We start from the raw sequence: 25,399 nt of genomic DNA on the forward strand, positions 1-25,399 counted from the left end.
TTAATGGTTGACTTGTAACCTGGCTAATGAAACCAAATTTACTATAGATATAAAGTAAATTAAGATTTTAAACGAAAGAACAAATTTTAACATAGTCAGACTGGCCTTTTAAAGTTGCTTACAGGGATAGTTCGGCCAAAAATGAAAATTACCCCATGATTTACTCACCCACAAGCCATCCGAGAGAAATATGTCCATCATTTTTCAGACAAACACAGTTTTAGATATTTTAGAAAATGTCCTAAAGCTCTTTAAAGCTTTATAACAGTTAAAATATGGACCACTTCATTCAAGTTCTGAATGTGCATCCATCCTTCACAAGTAATCCAAACAGCGCCAGGAGGATAACTAAAGGCCTTCTGAGGGTAACTTATGCGATTTTGTAATAGAAATAATAATATTTAAAACTTTACAAATGAAAATAACTAGCTTCCGGTAACAGCCATCTTGGATTTCTCTGCATTCACTAGAGCAGTGCTTCCCAATCCTGGTCCTCGAGCAGGCCTGGATTGGACATCGGGAGGGCCGGGAATTTGGTGGCTCGGTCTGTTTTTTTGGCCACGAGTGTTGGTGTTGTCATGCCAGCGGGGTAAAAGGTTGCTGTCCCTAGGCTGCCAGCACTCACAACATTATGCAGCCCCACTCATGTAACTCGCTATATGCCCAAGTTGATTGTGTCCAGAGCCCTGACCAGTTATTTGAAATCATTCTTGCATTAGGGTCTATTAATATATAAAATACATGTAAAACGCAGGACGTACTGCTTTCTTCTGCTTTTCAAAGTGAGCACGAGTTTTGTTTCAGACGCGTCTACATTTGAGTGCGCTTTTAAAATAACTTAAGCGCGACTTGATACGTCTGGCCTCTAAAGGAAAATGATCTACAAATCATCATTTTTTTTTAAATCTAAGTCATAGATGTAACAATAAACTGTCATCGTCGTATGCAAGAGTCACAAAAATCTATTTGATGCAAAACTCATCAGTTTATTGGAAAAAATTAAGTTTAGATGAATATGATGTTTTCTCAAGTAAAACAAAATTTTGAAATTCCATTATATATTTGTTCTTTTTTGACACAATGTAGGCCTACATTATTTGGCAGTATATATGAAGTAAGGATTTTTATTTTTTCATCTGTTTTCCTGCATACTTGATAAATCTCGCTTGTGTATTGTATTTTAGGGGTTTCCAAACTTTTTCAACCCAACAGGTAATCTCAAGACCCACCATTTTTACTTAAAATAGAAATATAGGGGTAAACACAAACACATTTGTTCCCATTCAGTAGTTTTTGAATAAGTTTAATTGAATAATATTCAAATACCTTATGGCAAGGCTACACGATTATGGCATAAATCATAATTGTTTAGGCTACTGTATTTGCATTGAATTGGAAAGTATATATTTGAAAAATACAATGAATTGCAAGGCTGCAGAGAATAGTGCACTATTGCAGACTTATATACTACTAAGGATTTAAGAATACTAGGTGTGTTCGACTTCATGCGGCGCTGCGCAGACCGATCGGCAGCTGACTTAAAGCAGTGCATGCCGGTTAGTAATTTTGTCCGACTTGAGCTGGTGCTGAAAGCACGTAACTGTGTCATATGGTTTTAAAGTACCGCGAGAGTGTTTCGAGAGTAGCCAGCTAGGTCAGCCCGTGCAGCCTCTACACAGCGACACAGCTCTTCGTGATTGGTCGCCTTACTGATGACAACGATCACATGCGTTTTAAGTTTAATCCACCTTCAGTTCCACTAATAAAATAAAAATGAAAATACCAAACTCTATTGGTATTGTAATAATTTAAGCTTGTTTCCCGTTATTTTCGGGCATACAGCATAAACAACAATTAAGATATTAGATATAAAATGTTTCTGGTTGCAACTTTTTATTACAATTTTTTTAATCAAATTCACCATCTAATTTCCTTCATTCGCGATACAAAAAAAGAAATCAAGGCACACACGTCACTACGTCAAACAGCAGGTGTCCGGCTTGACGGTTCCGTCTTCAGCTCCTCCCTCGACTGCATACTAGCAGATCGGTCTGCGCAGCGCTGGATGATCTCGAACACACCTATTATTTTTAGTCATGAACTAAAGTGGGCCGGTCTAAGGCATGAAACTCCAGGGCTGAAAATGAGTTCCACTCCAGCCCTGTCCTCAAGTACCCCCTCCCAGAAAGTTTTATATGTCTCCTTATTTAAAACACTTGATTCAACTGATCAGCCTCTTTCCAGATGGTTAACATGTCTCCCTAGCAAGCTGATGAGTTAAATCGGGTGTTTTAAATCAGGAAACCTTCAAAACATTCTGGTTGGGGGTACTTGAGGACCAGGATTGGAAAATACTGCACTAGAGAGTTTTAGTGATCGCATGTTGCCATAGGTATGCTGTTTAGTGATAATGGCGTAGTAAACAAATGCAGGGGGTGGAGACACAGAGCAGGGAAAAAAACAACAATTCCAGTCGCAAGTAAAAAAAGAGTATTTTAAAGAAAATTGGGGAGGATTTCGATATAAGACAAAAGGATATTGCGTTATCCTAAAACAACTCACAATGCACGATTCTCAAGACGAGTCTTTTCTCACCGGATCTTAAGCATCATGCGCTACCCTACACTGTAAAAAATGAAGATACAAAAGCTGTCACTCGTCCAGTACCCTTTAAAAAAAAGTCATAATACTGTATACCATTTAGGTACAAATATGTATCTTTGAACTACCAATATGTACCTATGAAGTACTAATATGCACTTTTTGGGTACAAAGGTGTACCTTTTTGAAAGGGTAGGCTACTGTCCCAGTGACAACTTTGTACCTTTATTTCTGAAAGTTTGCATGTTGGATTTCACCGGAAGCTAGTTATTACAGTTTATAAAGTTTTAAATATAGATATTTTTCTTACAAAATCCCTTAGAAGGCCTGTGTTTATCCCCCTAGAGCAGTAATTCTTAAAGTGTGGTCCGCGGACCACTAGTGGTCCGCCAACCCCCACAGTGGTCCGCCAAAAGATGACCTAAACTAGGCAAGTTTTTATACAAAATCGTCACTTATTTAAGTATATTTTTAATGCACTTGCGAAACTGTGATATCACTTCTTGCCTTTCTGTTTTAATAACATAAAAATGGATCAGTGGCTAAACCAAAGAGGAGTCAAAAGAAAAGATCAAGCGTCAACTGAAAGCAGCTAAAATCCACACACTCAAAAAAATGATTCAAGCCCTTCTTAGACATGACACATTAAAATTGTGTTCAATTAATAAAAAAAAACCTCATTAAGAGAAATAAGTATATATTTTTAATTAGTCTAACACAAAATGAATATGTACTATAATTTATTGATTTATTTTTAATTGCGTTAACACAATTAGTTTGAGTTTGGGTTCTGGAAAAATAATTTCCCAGCATGCTTTGCATGCAACTGCTTTTGGAGAGTATTTTTTTTAATTTAGTGTTATTTTATGCATTTTTAGGTAAAGAGAAATACTTAATAGTGTTTAATGTCCGTTTATCTTATTGATTTAGAAGCGTTTGTGTTATATTTTTTCAAATTGTTTGGTTACCATCGTGCAGAAGAGTGGCGCTTGTGGTTAGGTTGTGGATGTGAGGTATTACTCTCAATGAGCATTAACTGTGTTAATGCCTGTTTGGAGATCAGTCTCTTCTCACATGTTCATCCAAAGTATCATGTGTTATTATTATTAGCATGCTAACATGTGCTTATTCTAATTAGTATGATATACAAACGTTTTAGATGAAATAACAGAATTGAGTTATTCAGACTACACTACATTGAGCTATTCCAACTAAGCTAAATTGAGTTATTCAGACTAAACTAAATTGAGTTGAGGCAACTAATTGAGTATTGCCATTTACTTTAAATTGAGTTGGACTAACTCAATATATTTTCATTGTGTAAAGCAGTTTTTTATGAGTTAGGGGTACACATTCATATTGGATGGAAATTCTGCCCACAATTTTATTGAGTTAATCCAATGAATCATTTTTTTGAGTGCAGATCTATTAGTTTTGTAATGTACTAGTTTTTGTTTCATGTGTAAAATCCCTGTAATTTCAGTGATTTTGGAGATTAAGGGGAATTTTTTTTCAGCATTTTATTGCTACCATAGTTACAACCATAGACTTCATATACCCACCACCTTAGTTTTAAACTAATGCCTCTTTGGAATGACATTAAGTGGGACCTAGGCTGTTACAGTATGTTTAATTGCAGTTTTTTATCACATGTGCAGTTTGTTGTTCATATTAAACTGCAACTCATTTCACATTTACTTTTTCAAATGAAATAAAATTCAAATAATCATTTCTGAACATAGCATTGCATTTGAGTTTAAAAACTACGTTTTTGACTTGAAACAGTTGCATATTAAACTTAAATTTAGCTTATCCTTTCTTTTTTGTTGTGTTTTGGGGGCGTGTTAGAGTGGGATTCTGTTAGGTGGTCCTCAGAAAAAAAATGGAAGATAAAGTGGTCCTTGGGCTGAAAAAGTTTGAGAAACACTGCCCTAGAGCCATTTGGATCACTTTTGCAAAGGATGGATGCACATTCTTTGGACTTGAAGGAAGTGGACCCTGTTATAAAGCTTTGAAGAGCTAGACATTTTCTAAAATAACTGAAAATGGGTTTGTCTGATGATGGAGTTATGTATCTCGGATGGCTTTGTTATGAGTAAATTTCATTTTTGGATGAACTACTGCTTAAAATATACACTAAAAGTGCTTGGTTATTTTTAACTTATTCCACGGGTCTGTTGAATTCTGTACTCTGATTGGCTGAGAAATGTTCCACAGGTATGCATTATTTTTCAATAACGCACACCTAATTTGTCAAATGTCTTAAAAATAGGCACCAGAGCCATGTTTGTGGTATAAGCGGAATAATTGACTCCGGTCCTGTGAATTATTTGAAAATAATGCACACCCGCAGTGTAACGGCACTTACCTTGGGTGTGCATTATTTTCTTATAATTCAATGGCCCGTCGTCAATTATTCCTTACATAGCATTGGGTAAACGGGACAAACCAAGCCATTGGGATAAATTAAGCCAGGAAGTGTTCATATTTGACCCAACAACAACCACCCAGCATTTTGGTCTGAAACAACCCAGCATAGGGTAAATTACAACCCAATGGGTTGGCTTTGTCTCTTTTTGACCTAATGTTCGGTTGAAAATAATCCAGCATTTTTATGCATTGCATGTATGCTATATGTTTCATCAGTACTGTATGTGTTTTTTCCTGGGAAACAGGTCTGTGACCTATAGCGTTGCCCTATCTGTTGATCTACTATAGTAACATACAAGTCAATTTAATAGACTTTGTAAATAATCAAACATGCCTTTAGTTTTGTTTTATATATATATTATAAAATATTAATATTTGTAAGTTTATTAATTGTTCACATGATTGCATAAACATTTCACTTAACCACCTAAAATTGAACAATTATTAAAGATGAATAGTTTCTTAGTCCTGGTCCATCCTTGCCTCTAATGTTTTAATGAATTATGATTATTATAATAAAGGTCTGAGCTAAACACAGGCCTACCTGTGTCCTCCATCCTGATCTTCTTGCAGGGGTTTTCCTCCAAGTCATCATCTGACATCTCCATTTCCTCTTCTCTTCGTATTCCCATGATCTCCTCACTGTGAGCATTTCTCAGCTCCTGACGGAGCACAAGACACAAATCAAACACACACACACATGCCATTACTGGCTTCTGTCCGAGACCTTGAATGATTAAAGATACAATGAACATTTCTTCTTTCGTGAGTCACAAAGGTAAAATCCCATCTAGTGAATAAATGTGACAGTAACATATGACAATCACACATAATATATTCAAACTACGTAGTACAGCTGTAGAATACGAAACTCACATACAAATGAAATATTTGTCTACAGTTCTACTCTTATTATTTTCCAGAACCTAACCTTGAAACCTCTGACAGGATGAAAAAACACGCAATGAATTGGCAAGCGCAAGGCCTGGGTGATTGATTCCTTAAGTTAAAAACACAACCCCCGGGGAAAAGCGAGGCTGTCGTCTCAGTGCTGCGCAATAGCAAAAGTTCATTTGTCTAGAGCTGAAAATGGAGCGTAAAGATTACATTACACAAACTTCCAAGCCCACTGATCCTCTGATAGCCATTATAGGGATCAGCACAAAGGACGTTTAATGCCACCACTGTGAAATCTTGCAGATCTGACTCTATAAATGTGCCACAGTCAAGGGAAGGGGCCACTTTGAGCTTGACTTATCTGTAAATGGAAACATTTTGCTCTAGCGCTGAGTTGACTTATCTTTTTCTACTGCTTATTTAAAGCTCCACTATCAGTCGAATATAAGTTTTGAATCATTTCTGATGACACATTCGCCTTCACTTATTTTACAATAAGTGCTCCCACACATTTTGACCAATGACTTTCAACTACTTTCCAGTTACTTGTGATGTAAAAGCACTCACAATTTCTAGCCTATTAAATATCGGAGACTAGGGCATGAGGAAGTCTATGGAATTCCTACTATGGAAGTCAATGATGCTCCCAGTTAATTACAAATAGTATCATTTGTGTCCGGCAGAACAAACACATTCATACAGGCTCAGAACAACTTAAAGGTAAGGAAATTATGACATCATTTTCATTTTTTGGGGCACTATCCCTTAACTCCAGCTGTACAAAGACTTCTTTAACTGGCATGGTTTTATTCACTCTTATATAAGTTATAATTTCAGTTAATCATATCCTCACGACTAAAATTCCAGACGGTATCATTATACATATTTTTGTGAACAAGTGAACCTAAAAGCATGTTGGATTGCATGAAAGTCAATTATACTGTTTACTGAAATTAGATTTAACAGAAAGATTAATAAGCTTTCCAGGACTAAAGGCTTTTTTCAGTAATGTGAGGTCGGGGCAGGCTATTTAATAAAAGGTTCATGTGTTTTGGCAGCTTAACCCCTTTATTTTGCATGTTATCATGAAAGGTTTATCATAAAAAACAACTTTTTTGTGTGCTATAACTCTGGGATTATTCACTATGAATTTTTTGTTAGGGTTATGTGTCTATACAGAGATGACTTTCAAAAATACCTAAATTCCTGTATTTAAAGTCTGTGTAAAATATGTTTTTAAAACCAAATAAAAATGTAAGCTAAATTTGAATGATATAAAAGCCGAATGAATAAATAAGTTATCAAAATCTTGGAAAAACAGACAGGATTCTCTGCTCTCAAACGCTGGGGGCGTGTCCACTGTCAGCGCTGAAACCACGCCCACTCGTGGAAAAGCTGCCGTCTTTCTCAATTTTCTAATACTGCTACAACCTGAATAAATGTTAGGGGTGTGGCTATGCTCAGTGTCTCAAGTGCATCATCGAGCCACCGTTTTAGCGCCGCCCAAATAATCCTGTCTAACTACACAATTTAATTCAACATAGTTCAGTCTTTGTAACGTGTTTCAGCAATACATTTATAACATTTCTAATGTGTTTGGAAACAATTCTCTGAAATGACTTTCACAGACTTTAAAGGGGACATATCAAGAAAATCTGACTTTTTTCATGTTTAAGTGCTATAATTGTGTCTCCGGTGCTTCTATCAACATAGAAAATGTGAAAAAGATCAATACAGTAACTTAGTTTTGGTAAACCATTCTCAGCAAGCATGTGAAAAATAGGTCATTGAAATTTTATAATTATAATACCGCCCCTTAATCTGCACTATGCAACCACGGCACTGCCATTTAGTGCAGAGATCAGCTCATTTGCATTTAAAGGACACACCCAAAAACTGAAATTTTTTGACGGGTATGCCTCATACATCTTGAAAAGTAAAGCAGTTGGCTCTTTGATCGCCCCCTGGTGGCTGGCTGCAGTACAAGTCATGGTGTTGGTCCTTTAAGGTAGTTGTTATCACGCTGATATATGTTCAATTGTTCATTTTTGTGATAAGTTTCATTTTAGCTACTAATTTGATGCTATAGAAACGAGGAATGCCGTTATGATTGGCATGGTCGAATTGGGCGTGCGAGTGTTTGGGTGGAAGTTTGATATCGCGGCTCCGCCTCTGGCTCCACAGACGATTCCTTTTGCGCATGCCCTGGCTCCAAACTGACATTTTTATGTAACATGATCGGACATTTTTGGCTTCAATTAATTACAATGGAATGAGTCTAATGGCAATTTTAACATCTATACAATATTTGAGCTAAAACTTCACATATGTACTCTGGGGACACCGACGGGGGTTTTTTTGACTGAAAAAGTTTTTTCTTAAAAGTTCGGTATTTTACACTTAAAGCCCTGTTTTCAGATTGTTTATGATGAAATTGAACGGTTTTGACCGAAATTTCGACATATGCGGCTGCTCCGAGAATTTTCGGGTGTTTGTTGTTTCACCTCCCACCTCTGCAATGGGAGTGTAGGTGCACTGGAACAATCCTTCCTAAAATGCATTGAACTTTCTTTTACAAAGACGTGAAACCCACCAAGTGGTCAGGGGTGTTCACTGATATGCTCACACAAAAATCGCTGCAAAAGATGTTGTCCAACAGGTGTTTTACCGTTCGTTGTAAACTTGTGGACCTATTTTTCCAAACGCCTCACACCCGTATATTTTTCCATTGAGAGCTTAAATAATAGACACTCCAGCCCAGTGGGTGGCGATAATCCGCCTTTGCCAATTGCAAGAATACAAACAACGTTCCCAGCGGCGGAGTAATACCGCACCTCACAGCACATCTAATACAAATACAGGATTGTTCCAGTGCACCTATGCAACCACTGCAGAGGTGGGAGGCGACAGACCAAACACCCGAAAATTGTCAGGGCAGCCGCACATGTCCAAACCTCAGTCAAAACCGTTCCACCTCATCACAAACAATCTGAAAACAGGGCTTCAAGTGTAATACACCGAACTTTTCCTCTAAAAAATTCTTGTGAAATGCCCCCTTTAACTCTTGAGTATAAAAACCAAGGAAAGACAAAGTAATCTGGCTAAATCTACAGGTAGCCACTGTAAATAATGCAGCATGAAGTTAAAACAACTTGGTTTTGCAAGTCAATTCAACCTACTATTTTAAGTTTTGACTTAAAGTTGACATAACATATAAAAACAATTTATTATACTTAATTTATTAAGTTAAAGTAGCACAAAATATACTTATAAAATGATCTGATAAAATGCTGCATTTTTACAGTGTGTATATATAAAGTGTTACCAAAAAATGTTTGTATTCATTAAACTACTCTTTACAGAGGTGGCATCCCAGCTGGTTCACTTCTTACAGCAAATGTTTCATCACATAATGTCTTACCTCATGGCGACTGTGAACTGAAATGGACTCCTTTAATAGACTTGACTTAAAGCAATTAATCAATACAGTCTGCATATATATATAGACAGAAAAATAATACATTTTGGTCATCACATCACCACAAATCAAAGTGATTTAAAGTCTTTGAGAAAGCGAAAAAGGACTGCAGCTGAAATCTATCACCAGTGGGTGATTTTTGAATTTCAAGGTTCATTGAGAATTCGGTTTGCACTATTATACATTTTGCATAAGAGCAATGTTAGGCATATAGTAATATGGAAATGATATATCCTGAGAGTACATTCCAATGAATTCTGGGATTCACATGGTAATATCCAAATTATATCCATATTATTTTTTCGGATGCACCTCGGGTTTCTTCTCATAGAGACCTGATTCATATTGGATGAGTAATTAACAATTAATTCAGACTACTCACTGAAGAGAATCATTATAATCCTGCCAGCATCTGTTGCCATGGTAGCAGTGCCTCTTTGTAGGTGGCAATTTTGCTGTCTGAAAGAGCAGAAGTTAGGTGCATTTTGTTGGTAAGGTTCCACATGTCTGTTCAACGAAAAGCCACAAGACACATGGCCATATAAACAGCTGCTGTGTCAGTGTACCGTGCAGAACAGGGGTCTCAAACTTAAATCAGCGGGCCACTAGCCATGTAATGGGAGTGTTTTTCCAAGCATGAATTTTAAATCATATTCACACAAAACAAGTTGACATACAACTACCTAAACTTTTTTGACAAATGTTGTCGTCAACCTGGCTACAATTTACCATTACTGTATATGTTTTAGGGCAGTAATAAAATACTGAACCAATATATCTGTTGGCTAACAATCGTTCAATCAAAATATCTTATCCAACAGGAAGAAATCGATCTGCCAGCCAAATTAAAGGATATGAAGCAAATATGGCCCGTGGGCTTGTAGTTTGAGACCCCCGGTTTAGTCAGCATGTCAAGAGGGGAGGAGAAATACCAACCTCGCATTGCTTTCGCCAAATGTCTATGTTCTTGCGCTGTGCTTTTGTGAAATGGTCCCATGCCTTTTGTCTGGTGGAAGCGGTGAACACAGCCGTAATCTGCTCAACTTTGGTGGGTAAGGAAGTCAGACAAGACAAGCCATTTATGTAGAGCTTTGAATCTGCGCCAACTAAAGTCAAACACATCAGGACCCTCACAACACTTCACTGCAAGGACCCTGATAGTGTCTGTTGTACTTACATCTTACTAGCTGATGATTCAATTCCATAGGGCTGAGAAAGGCAACAGTCTACAAATATGAATTTGATCAATAATAATTATAATAATAGTTACTTTAAATCAGTTGTTCTCAAACTGTCCAATTATGAATTTTTCTGCATTACCCATACTAATCGTATAGTTATGTTCTGCCAAATGGCCATGAAGTCATCCTTTGTTGTACGATATAACAAATTTATTAGACCACAAAAGCTGCCCTAAACTAACAGTACACTGTAAAAAAATCTTTGTTGCACTTACATTTTTAAGTTCAATAACCTTGAAAATACAATTAATTTAAACTTTCTTGACTAGTGAGTAGTTGCTATTTTTAAATTATAAAAATAAAGTTGAAATAACTTAAGTTATTTTTTTAATTTATAGCAAATCCTCATAAGTCAAGAAAGTCCAAACCAACTGTAAATTCAAGTAGACTAAACCCAAAAATGTAAGTTCAGCCAAGGATTATCTACAGTGTATTGGTCAGTCCCTCCAGAAAAACGTGATTATGCGATCGCATAATCATTCAACGCATTCAACGCATAATCAGCCAAAGTCTGCATATTTATTTCGAATACACCGCACTTTCGCAGCGTAAATTGCAAATTTCCGTGCGCAAAATATGCGGGGCTTGCATGATTTTATAATCCCCGCATTTTTGTAGCAAAAAACACATATATCTTAGCATAAAGAAAAAAATTTGCAATTACTTCACACAAGCACGGCCATGTCCCCTGTTGCCATGGCAACGTTATGAAGTAACGTGATTATGTGACGTGAACATCATTGAAAAGCTGCAAACAGTTTTTGCAAGTTCCCACAATTTTTTAAGAAAACGTGCCGCAACAATCACAAAAAAACCTGATTGGTTATTACCAAATAATTTTTTATGTTTCTGTAATGGTTAATCCATCAGTTTGTGTAAGCTTATTAGTATCAGGAGTATTTCTAATGCTAAAATATAATTATTGTTATCCATGAATTTTCAAATGTACTATTTTACAAGACAGAATAGTAAAGCACTTTATTATTTTTATATTCAGATGCCCAATAACTGTTATTTTCTTACAGTCTTATTCATTTTACTAAAGTTTTATTGTTTGTATATTACACTTGATTAATTTCTAACTTCCGAGATGTGTTGGCTCAAACACAATGCATATTCAATTTGACTCCTCACTCCTGTTCAATATGGTGAAATGTCGAGAAATTTCTAAAACGGGAAGAGTCTGCATTTATGATGCTAGATGATCTAAAAGACAGGTGGTCTGATATATTTTTTAAACACTTTATGTAACACAAGTTGTGTAAAATGATGTAAAATGAAACAAAAGATGACTTTAGGACCTTTTGACAGGACATAAACATAATGACATAATATATATATAATGTCTCTGTGTTAGACTTCAGTATACACATATTCAATAAAATCAGTTTCATTTATGCATTTGGCAGGGTATACTGTACATTTGATCAGTATGAGTTTTCACTAGAATTCGAACTCATGACCTGTATACACTGTTAATGCAATGCTCTACCATTGAGTTACAGAAAGAAAAACAAAAATACATATCTGTAAATATATTAGGCAATATATAGGGAATGAGTACTTAAACTATTCTGCATGATACTTAAAACACAGTTGTTATTTTATTACTGAAGTGGATTTCCATGAGTTTGAAAACCCCTGCATTTGATTGAGGCATTTATTGAAATTTGGACCCTTTGTAAACTGTTGCCTGCTATTTATTAATTTGACTAAAGATGCATACTTTTTAGTAAACAAACATACTATTCTCATTTAACAACTGCAATAATTCTTAAATTACATTTCCTCTTAGAAAAGCAATTATTGAGTTTAAACTTTTCTCATTCTGCCAAATACTGCAATTCCAGGACTCCTAGTTCATGGGACGTTGTTTCCTTGATCTTTCTGGCCGCATAAAGTTGAGGGAATCTGATGTTGGCCTACCTTTAAGTTAAGTTGAACACCTCCACATCTGCTATATGGTCAGAGTGCCTTCACTGAGACTTTACTTACCTATGACCCTTTTACGGGCTTTGGCTACAGTCACACTGACTTACTGTAGGCAGCTACTGAATGCTGAGCATATCTCCTACTATACATTTATATATTGTCTGAGCGACTTCTGATACTTCATTTAGAGGGCAAATGCAATGTCGGTGACAAACACATGCAAAGGAAAGACTGTAGCTCTGTTCCTTATCCTAGTGAGCTGCCTTGCTATATAGAAAGTTGCCTTTGGAAACTGAAATTGAGTTATCATAGGTGACTGGAATGCTTTTCAAAGGCAGTAAAATTTGCATGAATAGCGATTATTCACATTTAAAAATAAATGACAGAAATATTAGTGACACAAACTATTTTTTTGTGCATTTTTGGCATTAAATAAAGAATTGAGTAACGTGTTTGGTCATCGCCAGCTTTGTTGTTTAAGCAAAGTTTTAATGACCATCTTTATATTTTTTTTGCTTTCTTTGTTAAGATACAAACAGAAAATACAGGAAGTATGTATACAAAATAAACAAATTAGAACAAAATTGCTTCTTTAGGCAAAAGTCAGTATTTAGTTTGCCCTTTCTTGGCACTCTCTTGGAGATTGAAGTCCTGAAGTTATTAGATCAGAATTAAAAATAAAGCTTTCATGCATTTGGGTTTAAAGGGGTCAAATACCGTAAGGAGCTCACACCTTTTATCATTTTTTACGTTTTAGAATTTTATTTATGTTTGTATACAAAGTTCCTGTATTTTCTGGTTGTATTCTAATAAAAAATACTGGGAAATAATTTTATATGGTCATTATACCATTGCAAAAACAACAACTGAAATGGTGGCAGACTAAGACTTTTGCATGGGACTTGATATCGTAATAATTTCTTATGTTTTGTCTGCCATATTGGATACATTTTACAGTGTCGTGGTGCATTATGGGATTGCCTTTTCCTCAAATAATTCACATGATACTACTTTAGAATTAATTCAAAGTTGCGAGAATATATGAAAGCTCATCTATGATGCTTTAAACTGTTGCATACACAGGCAGCTCACTAGGTTTTTGTACGGTACAGAGCGTGTTTTCTTTTTGTCCTTCTTGGTAGTGTCCTATAACAACTGGCCCTTATGGACATTAAGAATCACTCCTAGTGTCAGAACATTAATATCAAGATCAGCACGAAAAGTCCGACAATCATATCAGAGACTGAGCCCACTTAAGGACGGCTAAATCATCTCGCTCTGTACAAAGGATGTGCCGTCGTCATGGCAACACTAGATGAAAATCTCATAGTAACCAGTTGGGATACAAACAGTAAAGGCAGGAGGTATCTTACATTGTGTGAGGATGGCAAGCAGGGAATTCTTAAAATGTTCCTTTGCCAGCTCCATTTCCTCTTCATGTTGGGCTTTCTCGCTCATTAGGCGTCGCACGTGGCTGTTGGCAGACTGTATCATCGAGTAGAAATGATTCGATGTGCGCCGGTTCACCTCTCCTCTGTCTATCCACGAGAAGAGCACTGCTGTTGCCTCGCTGAACTTGTTGTCATCTGGAAGAATGAATGAGGCAAACGGTCATCTTCAGTTACTGAACAGGAACTCCTCTACTGTATCTGCCTGATCTCACGGGAATTCGTATGTATTTTACGAGTTGGCAAATTCGTAGGAAGTGAATCGTACAAATATGAATACAGTATTAGAAAAAAAACGATATTGAAACCCCACCCCTAACTTCGTCCCTAAACCCAATATCACAGGGGCGAAAATGTAAAAATATGGTCGTACGAATTAGGGCACCTCGTAAAATACATACTAATAGCCATGAGATTGTGTTGGCTATACAAGTTATGCTATCTTGACAAACTACTCTGGCTTTTTAAAACTTACAATGTGACCATACATTGTAAATGCAAAAATAAAAAAATTTAACTAAACGTTAATTTTTCTGCTAACATTGTCATTGGATAATTGTCATTTTCTCTCCTTTTCTTAATTTTACTTTTACTAAATTGTAAATTAAAGGAATAGTCTACTCATTTTCAATATTAAAATATGTTATTACCTTAACTAAGAATTGTTGATACATCCCTCTATCATCTGTGTGCGTGCACGTAAGCGCTGGAGCGCGCTGCGACGCTTTGATAGCATTTAGCTTAGCCCCATTCATTCAATGGTACCATTTAGAGATCAAGTTAGAAGTGACCAAACACATCAACGTTTATCTATTTAAGACGAGTAGTTATACGAGCAAGTTTGGTGGTACAAAATAAAACATAGCGCTTTTCTAAGCGGATTTAAAAGAGGAACTATATTTTATGGCGTAATAGCACTTTTGGGAGTACTTCGACTCGCCTGAAAAGTCCGCTCCCCTTCTCACTCTCATAATGGGAGAGGGAGGGTGTCACTGCGCCGAGTCGAAGTACTCACAAAAGTGCTTACGTGCACGCACACAGATGACAGAGGGATGTATCAACAATTCTTAGTTAAGGTAATAACATATTTTAATATTGAAAATGAGTAGACTATTCCTTTAAGAAATGAAAATTTAAACAAATGAAAACTAGGCGATTTTCCTTTTTTGCATTTTTAGTTTTCTGTTTGCTGTGGGTCGTACATTAGCGGGGGTAGCAACATTTTACTGTAGTGATAGTTATAAGCGCTCATATGATTTATCCATGGCCCGTCAGTATTGCAATTGATCCAGATCACTCTTGGCGCTTTTCCATTGCATAGTACCCCACGGTTTGGTTTAGTTTGGGTCGGGTCAGCTTACTTTTGGAAGCTTTTCCATTAGGTGCAGTACGTGGTACCCGATACTTTTTTCGTACCACCTCGGTTGGGGTTCCAAGCGACCCGAGCTGATACCAAACGTGACGCGAAAACACTGTAGATCACTGATTGGTCTGAAAGAAACGTCACTAACAGCGTCATCGCTAGCTTTGCCTGTGCTAGGCTAGCTTGCGCTGTCTCGAGCAAACATGTTGTCATCTGTGCTCTGCTATAAGTTCCCAAACACCCTTTTAGCGACGAAAAACATCCACATGTTGAGAATCAGGGACACCATAACAGTTTTTTCCAGGCTTGCAGTTTGTGGCGGAACATTCGCGACGAGCACGTCAGCATTATATGCTTAAATGCAACTTCAGTGAGGCTCAGCGGAGCGCCGTCGGCTGACGCCGCGGGTGTTTGAAACTGTCATGTGATACAGAGGTAGTGATAAACGCGATGTGCAAACATCTATTTGTGGTGGCCAATTTTAATTTTGTGGCGGACTGAGAAATAAATAAATGTATGGGAATGTACAACAACGCTCTCCTCTCACTTGTATGATGTCACAGCTGTGGGCAGCGCAAATATAACGACACGCCTAAAATCCCTCCCACTGTGAAGTGATACTAAACTCGATGGAAAAGCTCAAAGTGAGGTGAGCTGACCCGACCCAAACTAAACTAAACCGTGGGGTACTATGCAATGGAAAAGCGCCATCTTTTAAAAAAAGTCCAGTATGATGTGAAAATGTCACTGAAAGAGTGTGCGTCATACCCCCGCTAATGTACCAACAACAGCAAACAGAAAAACGAAAAATACAAAAAAATCGCCTAGTTTTCATTTGTTTAAATTTTCATTTCTTAAATTACAATTAAATAAAAGTAAAATTAAAGCAACACCAAAGAGTTTTTTACCTTACTTCTCGAAACAGGGTGAACGGCACTTTCACATTCGCTTTGCTATCGCCTCTATCGCCCAAAACCGCACTAAAGAAGTTTCCAACCGTCAGGTCGCGGTCCTGTAGTTCGAGTGAAAACTATAAAAACTTGCTTTACGGCAGACCTACAATCCAATCAGAGCCAACTATGCTGCAGTATTTACGACAGTGGTTATGGACAATTACGCTTCTAACCTGTAGGGGGAGCAAAGAGCAAAAACTCTTTAGTGTTGCTTTAGAGATTTTGGACTATCGTCTCTATCAAGGTAACGCGCCCACGTCATGCTCCTGTGCGCGTGGTTACGGAAACGTAACGTTTGTACACGTATTGAAGTTTTAAAACAAGTTATTTTAAGCTATTGAAACACAAATAACAGATATATATGCGTGCGTCAAAATTCCCCTCTTTGCAAGTATCCTCATAAACACGACCATTTAGGGCTTAAGGGAAAGTGAACAGCTAAAAGAGAAAACGCATGTGTAACATACAGTAGGGTCTGAACTTAGTTACTAATTTTGCTCCTGTCTGTCACTCATGTTTATGAAACAGCATTAAGAGAAAATCTCCCACTGCTCTTGACCAAATCACTTTCCTACCTATATATAGTATACATAATTGTTTATTATAATTCCTTTATCATTGACTGTTTATCTTCAGAGAGCTTGAGTTTTTTGTTTGTTTTTATCTTCTTTTTATGCTTGTATAAGGTTTTTGTGAGAATTATGAACAGATTTTAATAACAGATAAACCTTATTAAAACATAAAAAACCTCTACCGTGATACATATCGTTATCATGCTATAAAATGAATCCTATCGGGATAGAAGATTTTGGTCATATCGCCCACCCCTAATTGATAGTGGTAGTTTGTAGATAATCGTGGAATTACAATAGGAACAACCAAACTTGGAAATTACATTAAAGTCTGATTCAACCCCATGGTGCTCACGAGCCACATGCATGCTGCGGCAAGTACACTAACCGCTAGGTCACGTTTTTGACTTCAAGACCTAATTTTAGGTCTCTTTTCCTGCATTGTCGTTCTTCTATGGACAAGAACATCATCTCATCAGACTGTTCAGTTACGGCTCATGAATCAGTAACCAACCCTGCATTTTTCCTGTCTAAACATGAAGTGTAATTCCAGGCTGAGAAGCAGAGACACTTGGCGTTTGGTGTGGCCTCGCCCAGGCTTCAGTAATCTGCTCCCTGTGGACCCGTGTAAAATACATTACTGAAATTGGAAGAATAATTGAATTTTGCCACAGACACCGCAGTGGTTGGCTGGCAGTAAATTTGATCCCTCTCTTAATGAGATCCTGTACACAGCAACAACATCATTCTCTGCATTTGTGCTCACCAGTGCACTTTAACCACGCTTCTTCATATCATCAGAAAATATTCATTTATGCATATGGCAGACGCTTTTATCCAAAGCGACTTACAGTGCATTACAAGCTATACAGTATAACTGTGTCCCTTGGGTTTAAACCCATGATCTTTTGTGCTGTGAATGCAATGGTTTACCACTGAGCTATACAGGAACACAACCCCTACAAGCCAATGATGAGAATGACATCACTTTATACCAAACCTCTATTCAAATTCCTAAAAATGTGTGCTAAACTTATAACTCAAATCATCTTTTTCCATGAAATAACTGTTACACCCATCTGCAGTTGGTGAGAACCCCTGTGGGCCTGTGCGTTTGACATCAATTGCAGGTATGGTATTAAGATGACACTCAAACTTCCCAGCTAATTAAGGGAAATTGATTTCTCCCGGGCTTGAGGCAAAAATGCCATCTGACAAGAATAAAAATACTTTCCACAGTCAAATAAGCTTTCACCGCCAATCTCACTTCTAATGAGAACCTCCACCAGACATGCACAACTCAAATCTCCAAACTCTCCCTCCGAATTCCCAGCATTCAGTTCTGTGACCTCTCCTTAACTCAGACATTATGTAAGTCGTTACAGTATGTTACCGCCAATTCAGTCGGCATCGGTTAGGGATATTAGCTTTATTTAAAACAGCAGTCGTTTTCATTTTCCATGCGAGGCTAATGTGGCAATAAGCATGTTTTTTGCCAGCAAGCATTAACCATAGACTGTTTGAATGAAAACCATATTCAAGTGTTTCCAAATGCATGAAGTAAATAGATGGGTACATTTTGGGTTTTAAACTAATGCCACATTCAGGATGAGAAACACACAGTACCCTGATGTACAAAAAACTGCTGACTGACTCTCATGACTGCTCCTTCGAGGGGCGCAAATTCAAAATGTGTGTTCGAAGTGTCATGTGTGTTGCTCATGTTTTCAAAATATGTGTTTGTTGCATCATGTGAACCATGTGCATCGCGTGTTTTGTCAAAATAAGTGCCTGCTGCACACGCATCAGAACCCTTTACTGTATGATGAAAGATACGCTCACAGTCACCAAATACACGCAAGACACTCCCTTAACAGTAAACTCTGATTTTGCACGAAATGATGTGAGTATCTGGCAAACGTGAGGGTCACTTTTATCATAAACCCTTTAAACGCATCTGCAGCTGGCACTTATTTTAAAAAGACATGTGACGCATTGGATCAAAAAGGGACCAACCCAAACCATTGGGTTGTAATTTAATTATGTTGGGTTGTTTTAACCCAAAATGCTGGGTTGTTTGAACCCATTTCTGGTTCAAATATAAACATTTTCTGGGCTAGTTTAACACAATGGCTGGGTTTGTTTCTTTTTGACCCAACACTGGGTTAAAATAACCTAGTAATAACCATTTTAGAGTGTAGGCACTTCTAGTTAAGTAGTAGTCAAGAAGGCCTCTTATATCTGGAAAAAATTCACAATGTACAAAGAATTTACAAATCATATTTATCTCAAAAGCAGTTGCTTAGCTTGACACAAGGTAAACACCCTGCGGGCAGCCATGTTTCCTTGTGGACACTTCAGACAGCCAACTTATTAGATAGTCCACTTTAGACATTCTACTATCAAAAAATAAAAACGAAAACTGTGAACTGGGGGCGACTGGATTCAGAGATGAGCTCAACTGTGTCAGGTGTCGTAAAATCGAGACCCATCAGAGATTATTTTGCTGATGCCCTTTGGGTTCAATAAATAGGAGAAGAGATACGGATCTCGGAATGCCGTACGCGGGGAGAATTGTAAGTGCTTGACAGTGTGCTGTGATTGTCGATGAGGTGGAGGCTGCAGTCAAGTCCCATCATCTAAATGAAAGCAGTCTCTCCAGTGAGACGAGAGCCGAGAGGTGCATGGAAATGATGGCAACCAAACACACCCAAACCATTACTACTTTCCAGGTGCCGCTAGCTGTAATCAAACCACAGCATGAGAAAACTGCAGCTGTCAGCCGGAAAATGTTTTTGAAATTAAAACAAGAAAGGTGACGTGGCTAATAAGTATGAATGTCAAATAGTGTGATGGATTGGCTTGACTGTGACAAAAAAACAGCATGTGGTGGCTCGAATTATGATATATGGTGAAAATGGGACATGCTGTGCAAATTTCTCTTGCCTCAGAAATAAAGGCTGTTTAAACTTCATACCTAATGTTTCCTGTCTGTCTGGTATACTGAGATTCTTTCCTCTCTTTAATAATTGTGATCATCAACCACAAAAACAGTAAAAATAGCACAGGTATATTGTAGTAAAAGAAAACCAAGGGGGCCCAGGGGGGCCACGGCCACCCCTAAAAAGACACTGGCCACTCCACTGCCCCCCAACCAGAAAGAGTGAAGGTTTTTTTAATAATAACTTTAGTTTATAAATTAACATGGACATTGACGAAAGACTATATTAAAAAAGACTATATTAAAGATAAATTTAATATACTTGCATGGTGTGTACTGTAGTAATTAAGTATAAACCACATTACACTGAATTATTTGGTGACATCCCATGATTTGCTATGGCCCCCTATGGCCACCACTACTAATATAAATATATATATATATATATATATATATATATATATATATATATATATATATATATATATATATATATATATATATATATATATATATATATATATATATATATTGAAATTATTATGATATATATATTTTACAGTACATGTACTAACCTTGTACATACATGGTAAATAAGTTGTACTTACCGACAAATGTGTGGTACTTACTTTTAGGTATCTACATGGTAATTAACTGGTATTATTACTGTACTTACCAGTGGTACATACTTGGTAGTTATTATGTAACTCTAAATAAGTACTGGGTAATAACAGATACATACTTATAGTGTAGGTATACTGTAACTAACGAGAAACATTACTGTACTTACAAATAAATGTACAATATAAGTATTTAGTATTTACAGGCAAGTTAGGTTTAATGACAGGTATTTATAGTGTACATATATGATAACTAATATCAAACACTACTGTACTTACAAATTGTATATAGACAATAAGCGTAAACTAGTGAATGTACCCAGTAGTTAATGCGTATGATAGTCAATGGTTGGGTTTGCCGGACAGTGACATGTATATGATGCTATATCTTAGGTGGTAGGTCCTATGTAATAACTGTGTAAGAAGCAACACTTTATTGTACAGTCCTGTTTCCATACAGTTACCATAGACTTACTAGTGAATGTACCCAGTAGTTAATGCATACGGTTATTTAATGCTTGGTTTAAAGGACAAAGATACTGAGTCTGAGTACCAAAATGGCACATCAGTAATGTTTGTTCTTAGTTATCATATACGTATGGTATAAGTATAACTTACACTTGCCTGCAGTTACCACACACTTATCGTGTATATACAATTTGTAAGTACACTAGTGTTTCTCGTTAGTTACAGTATACATACACCATATGTGCCTTTCATTAACTTACACTGGCCTACAGGTACCACATACAATTTTTAAGTACAGTAGTGTTTGATATCCATTATCATATATGTACACTATAAATACCTGTCATTTACCCTAACTTGCCTGTAAATACTAAATACTTATATTGTACATTTATTTGTAAGTACAGTAATGTTTCTCGTTAGTTACAGTATACTTACATTATAAGTATGTATATGTTATTACCCAGTACTTACCTAGAGTTACATAATAATTACCAAGTATGTACTACTAGTAAGTACAGTAATGATACCAATTAATTACCATGTAGATACCTAAAAGTAAGTACCACACATTTGTCAGTAAGTACAACTTATTTACCATTATGTACAAGGTAAGTACACGTACTGTAAAATAAAGTGCAACCATAATAACTTCAATTAGACACCTTTAAAGATGATTTTCTCAATATTTCGATTTTTTTGTACCCTCAGATTCCAAATAGTTGTGTCTCGGCCAAATATTGTCCTATCCTTACAACCATACACCAATGGTCAGCTTATTTTATCAACTTTCACATAAAATATTAATTTCAAACTGACCTTATGACTGGTTTTGTGGTCCAGGGTCACACTTATTTTAATAATCAGCATTGCAAATTAATAAAATGCTAATTGAAACCAAACCTTCTCATAAGAGAAAAAATTACGACTTCTTACATTGTGCTCAGATTGTGTCTCACATTGACAACAAGGTCTGTATTTATTTTTAGGCATTTTATTATGAATAAATTCTTCCAAGACAAAATTATATAAGCTATAGTGTCCAAAGATAATGTCCAACTTAAAACAAATGACACCTTCACTCTTCATTCAAATGTTTTATTAAAGATGCACCCTGCATTGCCCTTTGCCAAATTATTTGTCCAATAAAGTTGAGTGTTTTCTCCATTTTGTACCGAACACATCATATTATGAGGTTTAATCTAACTCAAGGGGGCATTAAAAGCAAATATTGCACAGATTTTCCTCTCTGGACATCACTTTTTGGCCACTACTGTGGGCCCTCCACACTAAATGTGTAACTCTTTGCTCTACAGTATGTCAACAATTGCCTAATTTCTGAGACAAAGAAGATGCTTAAATGAATTAAGTATTATGAGCTATGGAAAAGCAGTTCTAAGCAAACGAAAAGTATTCAACTTCCAGCCTAGGAACCAATACATTTTAAGCACATTTAAGCATCCCGAAAGCAAATGAAATCTATTTAGTCAACCTTGGAATCTCTTTTAAGGCGTCTGGCACTGAGCGTTCACATCATTGACACTTACTGGTCTCATTGAAGCTGATGAATGGAACTAACTGATCATATAAGCACAGCAGTACCACAAAAATAAAAATAAAAGCAGCAGCCGGGGCACATGCAGACTAGGATGATATGAGGGCTCATATGACCCTTAAAACTATGTAGCTGCTCATTAATATCCGTCACATCATCAGAGGGAAGTCAAGAATGGCTGTGAAACGTCTGAGGAGAAGCAGACCTGGCACTGTAGGTCATTTTACCACACTGTGCCTTTATTATGAGAAGAAAAGCCTTGAAGCTTTCCCAAAGAATCCAAATTTCTCTCGGCGCTACATTACCGACGATGACAAATCTGTGCTTTAAAGGCTAGATGAGATCATTGCACTAGAGTCTGTGGGAAAGCTTACCTTTCAATTTCTCAGCCAAAAGAGCTGCCTCGTGCTCCGAGTAGTGCATTATGGGAGGAGGTGAAGGAGGTCTCAGCCGCTCCTCGTGGATTTTCCGCCGATGCCGTTCTTCACGTGCCAGTAATCTTTGCTTGCACTCCCACTCGTACAAATCATCTCTCGCCTGAGCGAAATCTACATGTATGCGGCCCGAATCCTTTTTGTCGGTGCTGGAGCCAATGCGCATCCGGTAGCCTAAAACAACAAACATCACTCACTAAACCGCAGCTAGCGTTTACTAAACTTTACTATGTAAAGTTCTTCACATGATGCCATAAAAGTACCATTGTTGGTAAAACGTTAACAACTGCATACACCAGAATTATATTAAAATTCACCTGATATAACAATGGGTTACTGATTTCTAATGGTGTGTGCACACCAAAAACGATTTTTTTCTTGCGCAAGTAGATGCAAAGACACGAATACAGTGTAGATGCGAATTCGCATCAGGCAAAAATTTCAACTGGAGCTGGAAATTTGCATGACGCTCAGCGAAAAGCATTTTTATGGGTGAAGACACTTGTCATCGGCATCCCGCAATGAGTTTATTCCAATGCTATCTCATGGCAATTTGTACGTATTTTACAAAGTGGCTAATTTGTATTAATTCTTACAACCACATCCGTACATTTTGTACGATTTGCCTTGACAACTGTGACGTTAGGTTAGGGGTCGGGTTTCATTATTTATTTTTATGTTTTTTGCACAATTACATACGTACAAATGCATACGAATTAGTCAACACGTAAAATATGTACGAGTTCTTGTGAGATGAGGCTGGTATATTCACACAAGTGCCACGAAAAACTCCCGCGAGCAATCTAGAACGAGTTACGCAATGAGAATTTTCGCTTCACTTTTGATGTGCACAGATCATGACCCTCAGTGTTTAGCTCTTACATGTAGATGTGTGCTGCACCTGCTCGCATTTCATTTCATTGTTCTTTTCTGCCACTCACATTGAAAATGAATTGTGATGATGTTATCCTTGCTGCATTATTGACACCTCTCCACACAACAAAAACACTGACTTTATTAAGTCAAGTGTACTAAAACTCACTTACCGTACAGCTCCCAATGTAATGGCCAATTATTTCTGCTGGCATGCCCACCAGTCTTTTAAACTACACTAGTCAACATTTAAAGTTGATCAAAACAAGAACAGGTATTAGGTATTGGTTTTATACAACTTTTATGAAAGGTTTTGTATCCACTTTAAATGAATCCACTTTAAATGCTGACTAGTACACTCTAAAAATGCCTTGGTTATTTTTTACCCATAATGAGTACAGTTTGGACAGACAACAATTGTTTTAACCCAACTGTTGGGTTATTATACCCCATTGTTGCAAAACAACAACCCAACATTGGGTCATTTTAACCCAGCATGTGTTTTTTTCAATATTTACCCATTATGGGTCAAAAATAACCCAGACATTTTTACACTCTAAAAAATTGGTGCTAAATAGCACTAAAAGCTCCTAATCATAAAGGAACCGTTTTTAGTGGTATATAGCACTTGAAGAAATGGTTCCCCTATGATTACGTTACGAGCCAGTAAACCACTTTTAGTGCTATTTAGCACCGTTTTTAGAGTGTATAGTTTAACCAGCAATTAGCAACTTTACCAGTCAAAATCTTTGTTGGTCCACCGATTATACCTGCACCAAACTAGCATAAACCAGCCTAAACAGCAGTTCAAATAAATACTGATCCAAGCTGTTTGTTTTATCTTAATTACACTTTTTTGGATTTCTATCAAGTAAAGAGGTGAAAGTAAGAACCGCTGGTAGGCAACATGTATATAAACAAAGACACACCCGATAGATAGAGGGCCTTATCCACCATGAACTCCTCACAAAAGCGAATGTGGCAGAAGTTTTTCTTGCTTTTGCGGATGGCAATAATCTCACCGCACTGGTCAAACACTTCTTTAATGATCTCCTCAGTTGCATTTTCTGGAAGCCCACCAACAAAGACGGTCTTGCAGCCTGGAGGTCTTTCTCTGGTGGAGGGGGGAGGAAGATCTGCAAGATTTACATAGAGTCCGAGACTTGTTATTGTCCTCAGATTGTATGACTCAACATCAAGTGCATTTTTATTCAATCAGTTTTTTTACAGGGCTGTTTGTATTAAAAGCACAAATGTATGGGGGTCAGATACTGTGAGACTACATTGGAAATCTGGGACGGTGGAATTAAATTGAAAATGAAATGCAAAATAAGTCAAATGAAATAAAAATGTCAACCTATCTCCTCCAAACTATACTCTAGGTTGTTTGTCCATTGCCCCAAATACGACCCACAGACGCGTTTAATAAATTAGCACCTCTACAATAGACATTATATACATAGACACCTCGCAGACTGAGTTGCCTATTGGAGCTGACGTATCGTGCGGCCGCCATCTTGGATGGGTGTCCAGTGCGCTCCCTTGCATTCATTTCTAATGAATTAAAATTATAGCACTTAAACATGGAAAGAG

General features: G+C 37.0%; 1 protein-coding gene across 3 annotated transcripts in view; it reads right to left on the reverse strand.

The window, feature by feature from the left end:
* Positions 1-25,399, reverse strand: part of enox1 (ecto-NOX disulfide-thiol exchanger 1) — a 128,193-nt gene that overhangs the window by 27,892 nt on the left and 74,902 nt on the right. For 2 of the 3 annotated variants that reach the window (XM_055214888.2, XM_073854955.1), the window contains 5 exons: positions 24,736-24,942; positions 22,874-23,107; positions 13,953-14,165; positions 10,343-10,449; positions 5,576-5,693 (listed from right to left, as the gene is read on the reverse strand). In XM_055214888.2, the coding sequence (XP_055070863.2) occupies positions 5,576-5,693; positions 10,343-10,449; positions 13,953-14,165; positions 22,874-23,107; positions 24,736-24,942 (879 nt within the window). The remainder of the gene's footprint in view (positions 1-5,575; positions 5,694-10,342; positions 10,450-13,952; positions 14,166-22,873; positions 23,108-24,735; positions 24,943-25,399) is intronic. The other variant, XM_055214890.2, reaches the window with a different exon arrangement.

The sequence above is a fragment of the Misgurnus anguillicaudatus genome, chromosome 17 (genome assembly GCF_027580225.2).
Source record: "Misgurnus anguillicaudatus chromosome 17, ASM2758022v2, whole genome shotgun sequence".
Classification (NCBI taxonomy): domain Eukaryota; kingdom Metazoa; phylum Chordata; class Actinopteri; order Cypriniformes; family Cobitidae; genus Misgurnus; species Misgurnus anguillicaudatus.